The sequence below is a fragment of the Erithacus rubecula genome (assembly GCF_903797595.1).
Source record: "Erithacus rubecula genome assembly, contig: scaffold_478_arrow_ctg1, whole genome shotgun sequence".
Classification (NCBI taxonomy): domain Eukaryota; kingdom Metazoa; phylum Chordata; class Aves; order Passeriformes; family Muscicapidae; genus Erithacus; species Erithacus rubecula.
In genome coordinates, this window is record NW_027635862.1 from 1 (window position 1) to 20059 (window position 20059).

The 20059-nt window shown below is 47.5% G+C and overlaps 1 protein-coding gene and 1 long non-coding RNA gene across 2 annotated transcripts in view; one reads left to right on the plus strand and one right to left on the minus strand.

Moving 5' to 3' along the window:
- Positions 1–1427: 1427 nt before the first annotated feature.
- Positions 1428–20059, plus strand: part of LOC306816270 (TOG array regulator of axonemal microtubules protein 2-like) — a 29046-nt gene continuing 10414 nt past the window's right edge. Inside the window, exons 1-9 of the mRNA XM_079332735.1 lie at positions 1428–1600; positions 2351–2586; positions 4100–4252; positions 5441–5558; positions 6518–6621; positions 7973–8177; positions 8738–8954; positions 10023–10109; positions 11888–12259. Coding sequence (XP_079188861.1) covers positions 2429–2586; positions 4100–4252; positions 5441–5558; positions 6518–6621; positions 7973–8177; positions 8738–8954; positions 10023–10109; positions 11888–12123 — 1278 coding nt within the window. The 5' untranslated portion in view covers positions 1428–1600; positions 2351–2428 and the 3' untranslated portion in view covers positions 12124–12259. The remainder of the gene's footprint in view (positions 1601–2350; positions 2587–4099; positions 4253–5440; positions 5559–6517; positions 6622–7972; positions 8178–8737; positions 8955–10022; positions 10110–11887; positions 12260–20059) is intronic.
- Positions 15542–17018, minus strand: LOC306816269. Its single transcript, XR_013777620.1, has 3 exons — positions 16275–17018; positions 16047–16134; positions 15542–15760 (listed from the first exon to the last, which is right to left on the minus strand). It is a non-coding gene; the product is annotated as an uncharacterized lncRNA (long non-coding RNA).

The window sequence follows — 20059 nt, forward strand, 5'->3', positions numbered from 1 at the left end:
GACTGGTAAGAAAGGCCCGCTCACTCTGTCTCCCCCTCAGCGCTAAGGGAGGTTCGATGAATCTTGCTGGTGCCTCTGAGGCCCAACAGCCCAGAGGGCCACAGGGCACTGGGGAAACCACTCCAGAGGCACTGAGAGGATCAAGATTTGAGAGCAGCCTTTTCTTGGCCTTGGTCTGCAGCTGTGCTCCAGCTGCAGCAGGTCTGTGCTGTTTCCTTGTTTTGTCTGCTGCTCCATGGAGCTGCAAAGGGAATCTTGAGGGAAGAGGGGAAGCCGTGGGATGAGATGATTTGCTGGCTGAAGGCAGAAGCAGGAGGGCAGCAGATCTGAGTGTAGAGATTTGGGTGCCCTGGGGCACTGGCCCAGTGGGACTGAGTAAGATTTCTCTCTGGTCCCACTGCTGACAGCAATGGCAGGTGACAGGGTCTCCCTGTGACTTCCTGCATGTGAGTCCCAGAAGCAGCTCCAGGGAGTTCCTCTTTCTGAGAAATGGTCTGAGTTGTGCTTTCAAGACCCTTAGCCTGTCATTACTCCTGAAGGGATCATGTCTGAAGATAAGGAAATAGAAATTAAATCCTCTAGGAATCTTGCACTTTTGGAATTCAGCCTTTTCCTTCTCTCTGCTTCATATGGGCCTGAGATGTTTGGTCAATACTCACCATGTGTTCCACAATTAAACACAGACAGAAGGAAGCACAGAGGTGATAAGCCTACAAATGTTAGGTGATACTGGTTGTCATTTTGATGACACTCAGTGGTGCCTGTGGGATCAGTTTCCAGCCCTGTGTTGCAGCCCTGATACCTCACACACCTTCCTGTAGCTCAGGGTCTGCACAGAGCAACTGCTGAGAGACAGAGTTGTTTGCACCTTTTCAATAACATGTTGGTGTTGTGGGGATTGTTTTAGGTAGGGGATTTTGGAAAAAGGTAGAGTTTCAACTGTTCTTGCTCAGGTGTGGAATCTTCTGGGTCATCCAGCTGCTTTTTTGGGGAATGCAGAGGTGGAGTGGAATGGGTGGCAGACAGGCCTAGATTGTAGAGTGGAAACTCAGCTCCAGAGTAGCAGTGCAGACTCTCACTGCTGAGCTGCCTGCTGGGGCTGGCAAAGAAGGAAAATGCCCCAGTAACAGTCCAGTGGGATTGTGTCTTAGGGACAGGTGCAGGGAGGTGACACAGAGCAGCAGCATGGGCCAGTCTGACAGCTTCTAGGAAGCAGTGACATAGGGACTGGACATGGTGACAGAGATTTTAGAAAGGCTGTCTTCTAAAACAGCCATAAATAAAGACTCTGAAACCCCTCTATTTGCCTTGTGGATTTCTGTATGCTTTTGACAGCCACAGCATCCTGTGGCAAGGAGCTCAATGATTTCATTAAGTACCCCTTGGAAAGTACTTCCAATTGTTTGACAGAGCTGTCAGGATGGTAATTTAAGAGGGTGCTGCCTAATTCTTGGGTGGAGAGAAAAATCAATCTTTTTGGTACTTGCCTTTCAGGGAGGTGAAGGAGAAGGGACTTGTCAGCCTCAAACACCTGGCTGGGTCCCATTCAGAAGTCCTGCTTTCAAGACTTCGTGACATTTGCTTGGCAGTTACCAGTGAGGTGAGAATATTGTTCTGGATTGTCCCCTGTACTTCATGCACAGTGTGTTGAGTAGATATGTGATTGTTCATCTCCATGTGTGCTCAGAGACTGCCTTCATTTCTGTTTTTATACCTTGTATTTCTAATGTCTGTCAGCTATCTATAGGATCTGTGTGCACAAGTAGCTGTATTTACTGGTAGGTCAGGTATCTGACACTTATCTTTGAGTCAGCTGCCATTATAATGAAATGTGCACATGCAGAAGCATATATACTAATTATATTACTTGCCAGAGTCCTAATCTCTGCCCGAGCTGTAATTCAACTCTGCAAATTAGTCTGTAGACCTGAGTCTGTGTTTTCTGTTTCCTGGCTGAGTGCTTCAACTGCTGGTGTTGCTTTTTTGAACAGGAGCACATGACTCTTTATCCTTATGGCTTGTGCCTTTATGGTTTGAAAGCAGCCCTTGCTTTTATTTGGTTCTTTTTTTTCAAATACAATGGCCTAAAATCAAAGCAATTGACATTATAGAAGGGTTAAGTAAATCACTTTAGTGAAATTTTTAGTTTTAGGCCTGCACTAAGCAGGTCTGAGGCCAGAAATTGGTGCCAGAGTAAATTCCTTTCTGTGCTTGTGCTCTTTTGCTCTTATTGTGCTTTTGCGTTCCTCTGGACACAGTGGGACATGTCATCATCTTCTAGGACTTTTGTCTAAGGCAACTGGTTTCCTTTTCAAAGTGATTCTTATGTTTCCCCTCATGACTTCCCCAGGTGACCAACCTCCGGTCAAAGGTGTCCTACTCGGCCATTGTCACTCTGGGAGAGTTTTTTGCCACCTTGAAGCACGACATGGACTCTGAGGTGGATGAGGTGGTTCGGGTCATTCTCCAGATGCTGCGTAACTCCCCAGAGTTTGTTGAGAAAGCAGCCAGCCAGACCCTGAAGATCATGGTGGAGAATGTGACTCCTGCACGAGCAATGACTTCTCTCCTGGACAGTGGAATCAGGTAGGTTCTTCTTGTAGTGATATTCTTCGCCTTCTAGCGTGCAGGTGGGACAAGGGATGAGAGAAAGAATGGGAATGGTGGGAGGGAAGGGTTCTGTATCCTGCATCTTCTGTCAGCTCAGTGACTGGATTCTCCAGTCCTCCTCGTTTCTTTCCTCTTGGCCCTTATTTCTGCCCTCCTGCAGCCCATGTGTTCTCAGGATCACAGAACTGTAGAATATGGGGAGTTGGAAGGGCCCCATCAGGATCATTGAGTCCAGCTCCTGGCCTTGCACAAACACCCCCAAGGGTCACAGCATGTGCCTGAGATTGTTGTCCAAATGCTTCTTGAACTCTGTCAGGCTTGGTACTGTGACCACTGCCCTGGGGAGCCTGTTGCAGTGCCCAACCACCCTCTGGGTGGAAAACCTTTTCCTGATATCCAACCTAAACCTCCTATGACTCAGCTTCCTGCTGCTTCCTGGAGTTCTCCCAGTCTGTCAGAGTTGCCTAAATGTGGTGAATGGTGGGGAAGTGAAAGTGCCTGCAAAGCCTAAGGATAGAGCCTCTGTGCTTTTGTGGGAAAGAATTGCAATTGCAGCTGTGAGCGCTCTTTGATATTTCACAGCACTAACCACAGAGGCCCTGGGAAAAACCATGAATCCTCATTATGCTATTAACTTAATAAATAAGAAGGATACTTGCTGGACCATGGAGCACGTGGGGGAGAATGTGCTGGGTGTGGCACAGCCTGCACAGCAGGTGCAGCTCCTGTGAAAAGGAGTCTTGTATGACTGTCCTGGCCTTTGAGCTCTACTTTCAATTCAAACTGGTGTTTCATGTTAGCCTTGAGATGATGAATCATTTTACAGACAGCTTCACAAGCCAAATGCTATGCAACAGCTGATGCAAATGCTGCCTTGAGTGTTGGTGTTGGGCCTGATAATTGCCAAAAGACACTCTCTAGAACAGGACAACCTGGCTAAAATGACTGCCACTCATTCCTCAGCTTTGGAATAGGGTAAAACATTCAGATGTATCCCTTGCCAAGCCTCACAGAAGAAACAGGCTGCATTGCTTTATATTCTGCAACTTCACGGCCCACAGCGTGTTTCCCCTGTCTTTTATTTTTCCAGAGGTCTGCAGATTTGGGGATAAATGGCTGGAAAGAGCCTCAGTCCTGCTGAAGCTCTGTGTAGTTGGTGCCCTCTGATGGGTCAGCATGAATTGCCTTTCATTTCTAAAGAATTCATATGTGATCTCTGTCTTTAATTTTTCTCAGAGTAAATTGTGGGACAGAAATTGAGTATCACATAGTGCAGGGAGACTGAATTCCTCCCTCTTCCTTGCAGGCAGTCCTTGTGTGCAATGCTAACTTTGGGTTTATCTGAGGACAGAAGCTTCTATAGGTGTCTAAAGTGTCAGGGAAAGCCCAGGCCTCCTTCCCCCAGCAATGACAGGGAGCTCGCTCTGGCCAGGCCTGTGCTGCTGTTGCTCCTTGTCCCTGTGCCCCAGTGTTTGCTCTCCCTTCCCAGGAGCCGCCACGTGCAGGTGCGGAAGTGTGCGGCCGAGCTGCTGCTGTCCTTGCTGGAGAGAATTGGAGTCACGGAGCTCGCAGGCACAGCCGGGGCTGGGAGGCTGGTGCACGCGGCAGGGACACTGGCTCAGGACCGTCACCAGGACACAAGGTAACCATCTTCAGTTCACCTCCTAGCACAGGAAAACTGTCAGGGTCTGTCTGTAAAGGTAAAACCACAAAAGAGTGGAAACCACAGGAAATATTGTCACTGTGTGGGTAAGGGCCACAGAATCATAGAATACCCTGAGTTGGAAAGGACCCATCAGGGTCATCGAGTCCAGCTCCCGGCCATGGACAGGATACACCAAGGGTCACTCCATGTGCCCCAGAGCATTGTCCAAACGCTTCTCCAGCTCTGTCAGGCTTGGTGCTGTGACCACTGCTCTGGGTTGCCTGTGGAAGTGACTACTGGGTAATCTGAGGTTGTCCAGCAAGAAGGAGCATTGCCAACTTCCTGTAACTTGAAGGATTCTTCCTGAGATCAAAAGAGCTCCGATTAGCCAGTCAAACAGTTTTCTTTGGTCTTAGGTGCACAATACAAAGGCAAAGTGTTGTCTAATGTTCTTCTCTGAAGGATCCAAACATCTATTTCTCATTAACTTAAGGCTTTCCTAGAAATATTTCAAGGCTCTTTAGCCAATGTATTCAGTCTTTCTAAACCTCTTCTGCAAATTTCTAGAATACTGTTATCTGTGGCTCGATGACTTCCAAATTTCTTGAAGAAAACTGTGGTTTCCTAGTGGCAAAATCAACCCAAACCACCAAATTCCCTTAATTTGATTATTAAATTCCCATTAATAGCTGCCAAGGACACAAGAGAAACTAGTACCCCTGTGCATACATATAGTATAGAATTATTAATAGGAAGCATGAGATGTTTTGTTCTGGCTTCCCTGACAGTTAAAGAAAGGCAAATTATTGTGCAATGGCAGCAAGGCACTGCTAATAGGATCTTATAACAAAGCAGATGGGTTTCCATGCTCTGTGGGATCCTTTGATTACTCAGGAGCACACCCACAGTTTCAGAATGAAATGGTGTTTTTCTTTCTCTCTTTACTGAGTAGGCAATGCCTTCTTATGCAAGGATTGCACCTGATGAATTTAAGGTATCAGCCTCTTCTGCTAACAGTCTTCATTTGTTTGTTCACTTTTCTTTCTTTTTCTTCCTTCCTGCTTTCCTTCCTGCCTTCCTTCCTGCCTTCCTGCCTGCCTTCCTTCCTTCCTTCCTGCCTTCGTTCCTTCCTTCACCTTCCTTCCTTCCTTTGCCTTCCTTCGCCTTCCTTCCATCTTTCCATAGGCATTATGGACAGGAGATGGTGAAGATGTTGCTGAATCACCAAGAAGGTAAAATGCTTTTGGAGCGATCCGTTCCTGCCCGTGACCTGGAAGATATTCTGAAAAGAATGAAGAAGAGAGTAAGTGTTTGGCAGGAGAAATGTCTCCTTTCTGCAAGTATTGCCATTGCTAATAGGAGATCAAACATACCAAATCTGTCTTTATATCATTCCTCTTCTGCTGAACCATTTTGCTCCTGGGAATGAGCTGTTAATCCCTGTTCATCTGCAGACCACAGAGGAACTGATATTATTCGGGAAAAAGTGGGCTTTTGAATATTTTGAATATTGGTCACAAACAGGAAAGGGGAAGAGGAGAAAATGGGTTTACATTTAAGGGTAACCCCCCTCTGCGCCCTCCCTACTGTGCCCCCAGTAAAGCAATTAAGTGAGAATGGTGCTTCTGAAGATAAGAGTGTGTGCAAAAGACATTGGAAGCAGCAGTGCCAACAACATTTCCAAAACTGCAAAAAATGTGCAAATCGATCCTAATTACTACAATTACTGTCTGTCTTCTGGGAATATTGCCCTCCTGTCAAAAACTGTGGAGCTGGAAGAAGCTTGGTGAATTCAGCACCATCCGGTGCAAAATTATTTGTTTGTTTGGGAGGGAATTTTTTATTCTTTTTTATCTGCATAATAAAAGGGAGTGCCTTTGTGCAGGAACAGGGAGAGCCAGGTTGAACTGAACTACCTTCCAACACAATGGAACACCTCTCAACCCAAAGAGTTCAAATTTTTCTGCTGCTTTCTGTAAGAACACTCGTTGCCTACCAGTTTGCATTATTCCCATTTATGCTCAAGACTCATGAGTTTGGGATTTTAAACTGCTGCTCAGTATGGCAGCGCCCATAACCTTTCTTGGGCTATTGCAAACAAAGAGTTGGCATCACTGAATCTCTGGCCTGTTTCCTTCTGTAAGTTAGGAAATGTTTCCCTAAGCCTTGGTAGTAGTGATCCTGGTTCTAACTTGTGTTTTCAACAGGGAATTTCCTATTTTATATTCTAAAGATCCATGCGGTTTCTCTCTGTCTTTGTAGGGGATGGAAGAGCAGAAGGGTGAACTCCCCTCTGTAAAGAGCCCTGTGAAGAAGAGGAGTGATGGCTCCAAGCAGCCCCAGACCACATTGCCTTCTAGTCAGCGGTACTGGGCACTTCTGTTAGATGTGACAAAGCACATGACAGGCTGGACATGTCTTTTCCTCAGGAAAATCTTTCTGGCAGAGATGGCCAGAGATTGTTTCCTTTCCCTACACATGCCCCATGATAATGTCTACTTCTGCATTACACTGAACAAACTTCTCTGGAGGAGTTTCCACAAAAATTAGGTGACAAAAAGACACCCACTGGTTGCAGCTCAGAAAAATCATAGCAGTGGCAAGGGCAGTGTTGTGCAAGCTAGGAGAGGGCCGTATCTCTGCCGCAGAGATATGAGACAAGTAAATTCAACCCGGGTTTTATTGTATCTGAGTGGAGTGTTTTTCAGCTGGGTGTTTTGATGAAAAGTCCCAGTCTAGAAGCAAGATGCCGTTCCCCAAACAAGCAGTTCCCATGCAAGTGGTTTGGCCTGGCTGAATCATAGTTTTCTTACCCTCAAACAGTACCAAGTTTGAGTTGTAAGTAGCAAGGCAATTCCTGAGCAGCTTTGGTCAACAGATGTCTCAATTCTGTCTTGATATTCCTGTCCTTCAAATAATTTGCTTGATGGACAGGATGTTTGGTTGATTTCCCCCTGTGCTGCAATCTGCATTTCAGACAGGGATTTGGTCCTTGCTGTCTCTTCATGCCAATGACAGAGTTACTTGTACTTGTTCTCCTCTGATAACAGAGAGGATATATTTAGCTCTGTCATGCTCAGGGGTGGCAGGAAAGTGATCACATGTCTCGGTAGCATAGCTAGAACCTTCCCATGCTCATGGAAGAGGCAGGTTGATCCAAAATTGTTCCCAGTGGGTATGTTTAGCTGTGCATCTAGTCTCTAGGAAAACAAACTTAATGTGAGCGTAGTGCTGGGATGTCTGGCTTCTCTTTTTATCTCTGTTACTGATTTTCTAGATCCTTCAGATATGCCCCTGTTCATCTGCTCAGATGTATCTGAGCTCCTGTTCCAGATTGTCATGCCTGGTGCAGAGACACTTCTCTGGAGTAATGAGTTTTCTTATTATAAGACACACACCTCCTGTATGAGGAGGCATTTAAACTTGGCAGTAGTGTCTCTCTTTCCCCACACCACAATGTGACCTGTGTGCTTGGGAAGCCATCTGAAGATAGATCAGATGCATCTCATCCTTGGTTTTCCTGAGTAAGCACTGGCGAGAATGTTACTTGCAGTCTCCCATAATGATTGTTATGAGGTCCACATTGTTTTTCAGAGTCTCATGATTTTCTAGCTTGAGATCACATGATTAGGAAAGCTCCTCTAGATGTTTTGCTCACAATTACTGGCAGATATTACCAGATATAACCAACAAGTCAGAATTTGATTTTATTTCCAGGGTGAAGTCGACCTCTGATGGATGCCTCCTACAGCGTCCAAAAGCCCAGGTCACGTTACCTCCAGCCAGGGATGAAACGGAGACGCTCCAGAAGCTTTACGATCTCCTGGAGGCCAAGGGGTTTGAGGCACGGATGGAAGGAGTGGCACTCCTCCTAGACCTGTGCAAAAGCAGCCCCAAGCTTGTCGCCACTAACATTGTCCAAGTATGTAGGGTATCTTCACTGTTCCTTCCCTTTAGCTCCTCTCCCAACTTGTAGCAGTAAAGTTAATTCAGTGTGTCTTGGCACTACATCCTGGCTGTTTGGGACAGGCTGGTCCCTCTTACCCAGACCAATTTAATTCAGGTCCAGGCTTCAGGGTAAGTTCTTTCAGTCCAACTGTATTTATCTAGCAGTTGCCTATTGGTGCTGTTCATCAGATGATGACAGAATTTTCCACTGGTGTAACTTCTGCTGTCTCCTACCCCCAGCTGGGTGAAGTGAAGGGAATCCAGCCACTGAAAGCATGGCAGTTACTCTCTAGACACAACATGGGTTTGGATGGTTGAGAGAAGGATCAGGCTGGGTTGATTTAAACCAAGTATTTTTAAACTCCAACCTGTCTTGCACAGGCACAACTCCAGCTTCTCATTTCCATCCCTGTCTCTATTCCATGTGGTAAAGATAGTGTTTACCCTTCTTGGGTACTGAATGCTCATTTCTACATCCCCTCTTCAAACAAGGACATTTCAATCCAGCTTTCATGCTGCTTCTTCTCTCCACAGATTTTTGATGATTTTGTCCTGAGAATATCTGACACTCACAAGAAAGTGAAGCAGATGGCGCTGGACGTGCTGGCAGAAATCATAGCCATCCTGGAAGATGACTTGAACCCAGTGATCGTCCTTTTGGTGGAAGGAATACTAAAGAACCTGAACTCAAAGGATCCTGGGGTTCATTCTGCAGCTGTGAACGCTCTGGAAGAATCCATTGCTCATTTAGGTAAGGCTGACCCCTGACATAGACTCTCCTCAGCTGTGTCTCTGCCTCTCTAACACAAGAGAACACAGTGCCTGGAGAGCTCTTGCTGCCTGTGGAACGCTCCAGCTCACATTCACCAGAAGCTGTGGAGGTGCAGTCCTTAGACACCAGTCCCCCAACAGGCTTGAATGTGTCAGCCTTTCCCAAAAGTGCCAGGAGCCCTTGGCTCTGTGCTGCTTGTCTGGAGAAGAGGTCCTGGACTAGAGCTTTGCTACAATTCAGAGGCAAAGGGGTTTTTGGAGTTTCCTTGGACCTCATTTGACTTTCCAAATGAATAGCTTTGCTGTTGGCATGAAGGGACACTGGCCCATCAGAGGTTCTACAGAGCAGCCTCCTGGAAGGCTCCACATTTGTAGGCATTAGCTGCCTATTTTCCACCTTCCTTCTTTGTCTTTTTTTCAAAGGAAAAATTGTGATTCACCAAGTTAATTTCCTCAAAACAAACAGATAGAAATGAAGCTGTCAGTGATGCCTTGTTCCACATGCTGTGTTGCATGGGGCAGGGTGGCTGTACACAAGCAAGGGCTGCTCTAAATTCCTTTGCTGCAGAGATTTATGTCAGCTCTGAAACTGCTGCACTGGGGAAATATGCCTGAAAAATGGAGTGTTAAAGAGGCTGACCTTCAAGGGGAATTTCCACTTTCTTCAGTTCAGCTGCTCTGTGAACTCATGAACTGCCTGACTCAGTGTCTTTCTGTATCCCAAGTCTGGGTTTCTTCCTCTTTGCTCTGGAATGCAAAACCCTTTCACTGTTTAGGTGTGGTTGAACTCTTGAGGTCCCTGATGTGAAACGTTTAACATAGCTCCTGGTACAGCAGAAAACTTTGCATTTACAAATGTGAAAGGAGAGCTTTTCTTTGGGAATTTAAACCCCTCACAAATAGGCTGGAAGGAAAGAAGAAAAGGATTCAAAAATCAGCAGAAATCTACTTGAGCTTATATATTGGGGCTGCCCTGCTCTTTCCCTCCCCACTGTCCTTTCTCCTATGACCTCAGAAGAGTGAGCAGAAACGTGTGTTTCTCCTGTAGACAAAGTATCACTGATGAAAGAGTTCAGCCACCAATGGGGTCAACTGAGTGGACAAGCTCTTCTGGATATCACAGAGCGGATCACAGGTATGGGCTCCCCTTCTAAGACAAGAGCTCTTCCCAGGGAGTATTTACAGGGAGTGCCTGTGAATGGACAGTAGAGCATCTGCTCCAAATTGGGGGTGCTGAGCTCGTCCCTCCTGCCCAATCCCCATGGCAGGTGTGTTTGGCAGGTTTTCCCTGGCTGCTGCAGAGCTGTGCAGCACCTGAGATGGGGGCAGCACTCGGTCTGGGGGCTGAGCTCTCACTGGGGCATCTCAGAACCCACCTGCAGGAAAGGCAGGGGCTAAAAATACCCAACTGGCTCCTCTCTTGGAAGCTCGGGGACATCTATGATCCTTTAGGGAAAATGATGGCAAGTGCTGTTGCAGGGATCCATTTGTTTTGTCCTTACAGAATTTTTGTTTTATTCTTGGAATGTTTTGAGGCTGAACCCTGCAGTGCCTGGGGGTCACAGCTTAGGTCAAAACTCAACACACAGATTAGAGGCACGGATTTGGTGCAAGGCAGCCTTTGGTGGCAGAGGGGCAGAAGCAGAGTGCTGAGGCTCCCTGCCTGTGCTGTCAAAGTGGCATTGGACTGAGCATGTTCAAACAGTGTCTTCTTGTGTCAGTGCTGTCCAAAATGCTGCAAATGCAGCTGATAATATATTCCTCAAGGAGCTTGCTATGTCAGCAAGGAATGTAAAAATGATAATCTTAATATACAGTAGACAAGATGCTTTATAGCCTTGCTTCAACTGGGGCTAAATTCACTGCTAAGTGTGCCAGCATCTCTAAATGGAAAGTTTCATACACTTTGTATCTTCATTGGAATCTTGAAAGGGCAATGTTCAGTGATTGGGAATGTCACAGGCCCTTTAAAGAGTGTTTGAATAAGGTAGATCTCCAGGAAGAGGGAATTTAGTTTTGGAGTTATTTTGCATGCAAGGAGCCTGTTGGTTAGTAAATTTTTGGCTGTGTTTCATATAGTGCAGTTCAGAAAATTAGCAGGGAGCAGGCTTCAGGGAGAATGTAAGAAAACACTCGTGTTTTGGTTAAATTTCAGACCCTTGTGTAGCATTTTTCTCTCTCTATTCTGGTATTTCAGTGCATATTGTAAAAAAATGCCGTTAACATTGGAAGGGAAAATGCCATTAAAATGTGGAAATGCTCAAATACCACAGCAATGGGGTCTGGGTAATTATCTAAGACACCCTGAGGTTTGAAACAGCTGTTTGTCGGAAACCACAAAAACATTCTACCAATGACACCAGCTAGTCAGTGATGTTTCTAATCCAACTGTCAAGCAACACCCATCTCTGTGGGCTAGAGTTTGAAAGTGTGGTCTAATACTGCCTTTTACTATGTGCCACTGAGCAAAGGGAAGAGCCAGATTAGAGTTTTGGCACTTGACATCATGGGTCACCAAAATGGAATCATCTTTGTGTTAGAAATCTCTCAATTATTTCCAATGCATGCCAAATGCATTTCCAAATCTTCAGTGTGGGTTTAGAAAACTTCTAAATGGAAATAAAAGGCATGTTGACATTTCAGTCTTTGTTGATGCGGAAACAGATTGTGAAATGATCTAGTACATGTACAAATTCTGCCACAGTTACGAGGCTCCATTTGGAGAAATTAGTCCTGAGGAGTTAGTGGTTCTGTTTTGGGGAGGATCAGCTGCTTTGGCCATTTCTGGATCGTGGGACTCTGTGTGCTATTTCACTGCTCTTAGCCAGAGAGGCTTCCAAGAAGCAAAACTAGGGGTAGATCTTTGTTTACATAGGGGTTGGTGATAAGAGTCTTGTGTCTCTGTCCCGGCAGAGCTGGTGGAAGAAGTTCATGCCAGGAGCCCTGAAGTCATCCAGCGCTGCGCCCTGCCCGTGCTCTGGTCCTTGCTGGAGAACAAGGCACTGTCTTTCCACAGCGCCAAGGTCCGCACAGTGCTCACCAGGCTCACCTCTGCCCTCTACCAGGTGATGGGCACCAAAATGAAGAAGTGTGCTGCCAGCCAGCCCCCACATGTGTGGGTAAAGCTCTGCAGCATTTTGCGCTGGTGAAGGCTTGGTGTTCTCCAGCAAGCTGACCAAGTGATGAGATGGACACCACCGGATTTGACGTTTTAGCTGTGCCAAAAATGACAAAATACTGAGGAAGGATGTGCATCTGCCCCTGCTCTCTCCACTGCCCTTCCTAGTTCAGGGGGCCTGAAGCAACTCCAGACTGAGGACAAGGTGAAGGCCCAGCATGGTTCAGCCTCACACAGAGGTAAGGTGGGAGCTGGGCCGCTCTCTGGCAGGAGGAAGGGTCTTGTGGCAGCCTGAAGAGCCTGTGCACATTGCCAGGGAACAGTTCTGCCCTGCAGGTGCCCCCTGCCATGAGCTGTGCTGCTCCCAGGGCCCCGTGGAGCTGCAGGGCTGCTCAGCTGTGGGGCAGGGAGAGGAGCAGGAGGCTGCATGTGCAGCTGAGCCATTGCTGGAAGCACAGGGCTCTGAGCTCCCTGCTGTCCCAGGGCAGCCCAGAGGCCAGGCTGTTGCCCTGGGAGCTCTGTGCAAGTGGGTCAGGGTGTGGCCCTGGCCTGCCCCGAGGGGCTGCTGGCAGGAGCATGTTTCCCTGGGCAGCTATTTAGAGGTTTCCAGGAAATGTATCCCATGGAATGGGGACCTTCATGCATTAGGTTTGCATTGCGACCTCTGTTACATTTTGTGTCTTCACTTTGCAGACCTGACTCTTGCCAAGAAGGTTTTCCTGGAAGTTTCCTATATTGCCTTAGCCACATAGTCCTTGCCTCTGGACCAGAAGAGTTCTCTTTCCTCTGAGCTCAGGAAGAAGCTGCTGCCTATCCAAAGAGTTTTTGAAGAAAAGGATTTATGCATTAGCCGGTGTAGCTACAGATGTACATATGTTCTGATAGTTAGCTGAAGGTTTTAATAAATGTATCTTGATTGTATTTTTTAAATTTTGATGATTTATTTTGAATTGTATATATTTTATTCTGATCACGTTTTGATTTTTATATTTTAAATAAATTATTTTTTAAACAAACAAGCAGAGGATGTGAGTCCAGGACCTAATAGTTTGGAGGTTATCAGAGTGCAGCTCACTTGATGTGCCAGTGTCTCACCATATTCTTTCTTCACTTGGCCTCTCCTCTTCCTCTTTTGCATGTTGTGTCCTTTGTGCTGCTAATTCCAAGTTTATAACTTGGAATTTTAATGGGGCCACCCATTGACATGTTTGGGGAATAATGGAACCAACAGATCCTGTATAGTCTAAATTTTCTTGTTAGATGTATTCTGTGCTCACAAAAGGCCTGCGCAGAGAAACAAAGAGAAGTGTTCCCAAATCACAAAGCTCTGCTCCTTTGCAATCTGACCCAGATCTGTCTCAGAGGTGTCTTCAATCCCAGTTGTTTGCAGAAGGATGAGTGAACTGTGAGGTCAATAACATTTGTCAATGGTTTCTCAAATCTTTATCCCAGCCTGGGATCCATTCAGCCCAGGGGAATGGGATCATTGGTTACCATGGATCAGTGCTTGCCAGTGTAATGAATTCCTGAATAATTGGAACATGCAATTCTGGATTCAGCTGCAGCTCTTGGTGGGCTGTATGATCATTGACTGTGCTGCCTTTCCAGAAATGATTTTGCAGTTTCCTTTCATCATCATTTTAAGATTTTAAACTTCACATTTCAATTTGCTTTGCCTTTGGGAAAAACACTTTTGGGCCCAATGCAAACCGTAGCCTTTTGACAGCAAAATCCTCCTGGTTACCAGCTTCTGATGTTACAGAAGAAAATGTATGTGAATGTGTTAGTTTTTCTGAAGGGAAAACAGTATGTCAAACTCTATGTGCTTGTTTAGCTATGGGTCTAGTCCTGGCCTAGTAAAGCCCAGGAAGGGTGGCGTGTTTGCAGTGAAAACTAGTCTGTGAGCTTATGGGGTTGCCATCACCAGCAGAGTGCATGTGTCCTATGGGGATTCCTCTGGAGACAAAATCAGGGACCCTCTCCATGCCCTGATAGTCTCTTAGATCTTTCTAAAATATCCTAGAAAAGGCAGTGAAACTTCACATCTCCTTGCACACCCACTGTTTGAATAGGGGCATTTTTATCCCTCCTCAAAGTCATTGCTCTTGCACACCAACAATACGAACATCCACGGACAGAATGATGCCTGGCCCTCCTGCTGGTGCTTGAGAGTACTGGTAAGTGAAGATCTGGGTAGCTACCAATATTAACACTTAATCAGCATTTCATGCTCCTTCAGGATATCCAGATGTCAGGGCCTTTTGTTTCAAAGCAGTAGCTGTACCATCACTCTCTGGGGAAGAACAGTAAATGGTAAACAGCGACTGCCAGCATTGCAAGTGTGGGGAGAAACCTGAAGTGTCTTTGTATAAAGGTGAATGGGAAGAGTGTAATTGCCAAAGCTTCACTAGGATAGCAGGATCAGTTCTTTACTGCATGCTTGCAACATGATCATTTGGGACCTTCTTTTTGTATCTCATGCAGGAAAAGAACTGTTAACAATCCCACATTGGGATGTAGCTCTGTAGTAGCTCACAATGAAGCAGATTGCCTGTTTTGTCACTGCCAGCCTGCTGACCTGCAAGGACCATAGTGCATCCCATGCCTGTTTTGCCTCCAAGCAAGTGTGGAAGAGTAACAAAATGGACAATTAAATGGATCACTTTGGAGGATAGGCTCATGCTTTCACATGTTAGCCCTGTACCTCATGCTCCCAAGGCTTGTTATTCATCATCAAACATGCTCTCATGTTAAATATGAGTAAAATTGCATCAGATCATGGAGAATTCTGCTGGAAGGAACTGGACAAAACCCTTCCAGCATTCACTTGCAGTTGTCCTGGATTTCTGCAGCCCTGTGTGGAAAGCTGCTGTAGGCAGAATGCTTGCAGTTGGTTTTATGGCCTTTATGAAAGGTGTGTGGAGAAGTATGCAGGGCTCCCCTAGGAGAAAATTGTTTGTCCAAGAGCAGGGCCATGGTGCTGGCAGAAGCAGAGCAGCCCCACCCCCAGCCCAAGAGTCTGTGAGCTGAGCTGTGCCAGGGAGAAAAGACAGCAAGGGACCCCAGCCCAGCTGCTTCACCTGCCTGACCATTCTGACATCTTTTTTGCTTCAGTTCCCTTATTGCAATCAGTGCATACAAGAGTTTACTTGATGTCTTTGATGCCAGGGAGCACCAAGAGCTTGAACCTTGCTGGAGTCCAGCCCTGCCTGCCTATCTTGGAATACAGGGAAAGCATGAAGAATCTGGGCAGCCTTTGAGCCAAAATGGAATTTTGCTGCTTCTAATTTCCTCCCAGCTTTTGCAGGGGGTTGACAGCTCCATCCCTGCAAGCCACTCCCTTTTGCAAGGCACACACAGATCTTGCTGGAAGCTCAGGGTTCTTGAAGGGCTGCTGCAGTTGGCAACAGGAGCCGTTGTTGAATTTTTCAGGCTGCTTAACCCCCCCCATCCCAAAAGCCACCAAATGGCTGAGGAAGGAAAGAAAAATATTTCCATGGAAGAAGGGAGGCCAAAAGCTTGGAAAAGGATGAAAGAAACACTCTGATGATGATGATAATGACAAGAAAAAAATTATTTTTGACAGCAAGTGAACACCCGCCGCCCTCCAGCCCTCCCAGACTGGCAGGCCGAGTGGTGCCATTTCCATGGCATGAGGTGCTGGTAGCCTGGGCAGAGAAACCAGAAAGCCACGGTCAGTGGCAGCAGGCTCCTGTCCCCCGTGTCCCACCATGGCCTGTGCGTGGGCCAGGCAGCTGGCTGTGCTCAGAGCCCAAACCTCCCAACCATTCTCTCATTTTTAGAGGAGAGCAGCATGGCAGGCCACGCTCCACCGCTTCTGCTTAAGCATGGCACAGCAACCTCCTCAGCAGCTGCAAGAGCGAGATTCTCGTGTGCCCGCTGCCCTCTGCCCCAAGCCCTTCTGCCACCTGTGCTGTGGAGCCGGGTACCCACCTCTGGAGACCTGCTGCCAGGAGAGGAGCTGATCCCACACGAGCTCCTCGTCCTTCCTGAAGGGGATGTCCCCACACACTGTGGCCCCCTGGGGGTAGCCCCGGCACTGGACAGGCTCCACGGATGGCAGCCAGCGCTTCCCCACCCGGTCCAGGCACCGGGTGCAATCTTCCTGGAAAAAACAAAGAACAATTGCATCAAAGTGAATTCCGAACAAGACCTGGAAACAAGGAAAAGCGCCAAAGGTTATGACAGTTTCACAGGCCTGGGGAAGGTCTGACCACTACATGTGAGAATGAAACCTCTCCACGGGTGGGGACAAACCCCACCTTTCCCACCTGTGAGTCCATCTCTTCCTCAAGGGCCTGCAAAGCAGAGCAGCTGGGGCATGGCTTCAGAACCCTTCCCTCTCTGCTGCTCCCCATCCACACAGATGGATGCTTTGGTCAGGCTGGCTGCCCCCACCCCAGTCTGTGGCAGGCATGCTGGCAGAAACTGTCAGCAAGGCCAGGAGCCAGCTCCCCTTCCACAACACCAGTCCCCTGTCCCGACAAAAAGCAGCTGGGCAGGTGACAGAAAGATTAATATTCCCCATTGCCACCAAGCAGGGAACCTGCGGTGCGTGGCCGGGCCAAGCCCTGCCGTGCCTGGAAGCACGAGCATCGTCCCCACCCCTGTGCCAGCTGGGAACTCATCTTGATTTTGTCGGGGTGCAGAGTGTGTCCTCCGGGAAGGGGCCGCAACCAAAGCCCATCGGCTTTGCCCCGCCAGCAGCCAGCTCCAGGATGGCGTTCTCCAGCTCCATGTCGTGCTCCAGAAGAACACGCCAGCTGTGCCTCGGCTTGCAGGGATATCGTGATGCCATTGAGCTGCAGGGGGATGTTTCCCTCTTCCAGTCCGGGGCAACTTTACCACACTGTGCCACGACTTCTCCAATAAGATGGGGAGCCCTGAGCTGCTCCGTCCACAACTCACCGGGGACCCATGGAAGTATCTCCTGGGCCGCGCTCTCTGCTCCGTGCCACGGCCACACGGAAAAGCTCTGGGGATTTCTCTGAGCACCACAAGACGTGAGCAGCTGGAACTTCCTGGGCTCCTGCATCCTACTGTGCAGAGGGATGGATCTCTGCTGTCTCCTGGGCCAGGTGGGGCTTCTGCAGCAAAGAATGCTCTACAAGGTCTTCCAGGCATGACTGTCTGCAGACACCTGATGAGGTGCTGGCACTTTGCAGAGAGAAACCAGAAAATGCTGGATAACTCCTGGCCATGCTCTCCCAGATTCCACAGTGCCCATGCCACACTAGGAGTGCTCAGAGCTGCACCCAAAGCCTCCCATCCATCTTCCCTTTCGGAGGTGAGCAGCACAGAGACACACGTGCCACCTCCTCCTGCGAAGCCCAGGAGATCAACCTCCTCGTTAGCTGCAAGAACAGGATGCTGATGTGCCAACTGCCCACTCCCAAACCTGTTCTTGTTCCCGTGCCCTGAAGGCACATCTCCACCTTGAGACACGTGGGGCGGGAAGAAGAGCTGGCCCCGGACGATGTCCTCTCCGGTTCTGAAAGGAAGGTGCCCGCACACCAGATGATAGAGCAGGATGCCCAGGGACCAGATGGTGGCTGGCTGGCCCTCATAGCAGCCAAAGAGGATCCACTCTGGTGGGTAGTATGCTTGCATTCCTATGGGACATGGGCACAGCTCATCAGGCCTATGCTACTGCATCCCTCCCAGCCAGCTCCACAACAGCCAGCCCCTGCCCCTCCGAAAAGCAGCTTGGTTGCAGCTGGCTGAAGAAGGATTCCCCCTTCCTCCCTGTAAGAGTTGGTCCAAATTTTCTCTGATCTGCCTCGCCAGCATCATCAGAGACTGAGACCCCAGGACCCCACCACTCACTCTGGACATGAGTTCTGGCCTGGCTGAGGTGAATGCTTGCCAAGGGACTGTTTGTTGGTGTGCTTGGAGCATGCCATGGTACGCTGCTCTCAAGAGCACGGAAAGCACCCTGTTCCTGCACCTATTTCATGGAGTGACGATCTCCTCATACAATAGTCCATAAATCTCCCCATCTTTTGGCCAGAGACCACTCGCTTTGAAAAAGTACTATGAAAAGTGACTTTTTTAAAGAGACTTTGAGATCTCTTTCTCCCTGATGGATTGAAGATGCATCTATCATCGGATGACCACAAGGATGCATCCCATCTGTTGGTAGCTATATCCCATCCTTTCTCTCTCTCTCTCTCCCCTTTTACTTCGTTTCCTTTACCTCTTTCTCTCTCTCTCTCTCTCTCTTCTATCACAAAACTGAATTGCTAACACGCAATAAACTGCATTACTGCTTTCTGTTGAATAAAACCTGAGTATCTTGCTTTTTGTCTTTTACACCCTGGGGTCAAAAGAACCATCACGACTCCCGCTCAGGTTGAGCTGATAGTGACATTAAATTGGCGTCATGGACAGGATTTCTGACACACTGAAGGGCTGCTGGTTTTGTGTAGTCTGTAAGAGGAGAAGGATGTCTTGCCTCAGCCACACCTAATTGGCCACCTCGACAGGGTGAGTCAGACTAGAAAGCAAGGGGGGCATTTCAGATTTCCCGCAAACTGCACGCACTTGTGTGAAAAGCATCCCTACGCTCGTTTGAGGGCTCTGTCTTCAGAAATTCACAAAAGATCTCTTGGTACAAAAGGCAGAACTGTGCTGTTCTTGTTGTTTTTTGTTTGTGTATGTAACTCTAGTCTCTTCACCCACCCAGGGAAGAGAGGGGGCTGTACACAGCAAAATCTGTGTGTGTAACTAAGTGTTGACCTCCCTTAGTGGTTTTACATTCCCCCTCACAAAACAACTGAAATTCATAGTGCACACTCTGTTATTGTTGTTATTGTTGGGGTTTTGGTTGGTTGTTTGTTTGGTTTGTTTTTTGTTTTGTTTTGTTCCATTTTTTGACTGTTTGGGATCACGAAGAGACAAGCTGGTTTTGTGACTACAGTAGCACCTCCCAAGCAGGGTGGTCTCTTCACCCACCCAGGGAAGAGAGGGGGCTGAGCACAGTGAAAGTTGTGCATGTAACTAAGTGTTGAACTCCCTGAAGTGTTTTTTTCCCCCTAGCAAAAATTACTGAAAATCATAATGTAAAAGATAAAGCTGTGTTTTTCACTTTATTAGCTAAATATAACACCAGACCCTCCCAAGGGGGAGAAGATTGGGCACACAGCAACTGGTTTAATTTAGAAAATATGATTGATAGGATACATTCTTTACAACATGAAACAAAATTCAAACTGGGCAGAAATAAGACCATTCTCAGAATCGTTGGAGTGGTTGAGAAAAAGTCTCCGAATGTATTCAGGAACGGACCCTGATTCCCCAGTCGGGGAAGTCCTTTTAAAAACACAGTTTGTTGGGAGACCATGGGAAGGCATAACAAAGGAAGTTCGAGAAAATAGAAGGATGGCAGGAAAAAGGGTTATAGCACCCACTTAGAGAAGTGCAGCAGGTTTATATGAGAAGGGAAGAAGAGCAGCAGAAAGCACAAGTAAAGGTGTTGGTAGCAGCTGTGAGGGAAGCACAAAAGCAGGAGAGGGTCCAAGATAATGTGAAACCAACACAGAACGGTCAACCTCAGAAGAAACGAAGCCTCTCCCATAAGAACACAGACAATCAAAGGGATGCACCAGAGTACTTCTATTGTAAGAAAAAAGGCCATTTCAAGAGAGAGTGTTAGAAGAGGATGAGAGACAAGAAGATTTTCCAGGAAGATAAGACGTGTCAGGGGCTTTCTCATTTAGGGTACAGACCATCCAGAGAGCCCCTGGTAAAGCTGAGAACGGGAACCCAAAAACTTGAATTCATATTCACAGTGGATTCAGGAGCTGAGCAAAGTACTGTTCAGCAGTTGCCCCCAGGATGTACTAGAAGCAACGATACTATGGTGGTTATTGGGGCAAAAGGGGAACCAGTCAAGGTTACAGTAATTAAAGATGTAGAAATAGAATCAGAGACCAGGTTTTGTTTAG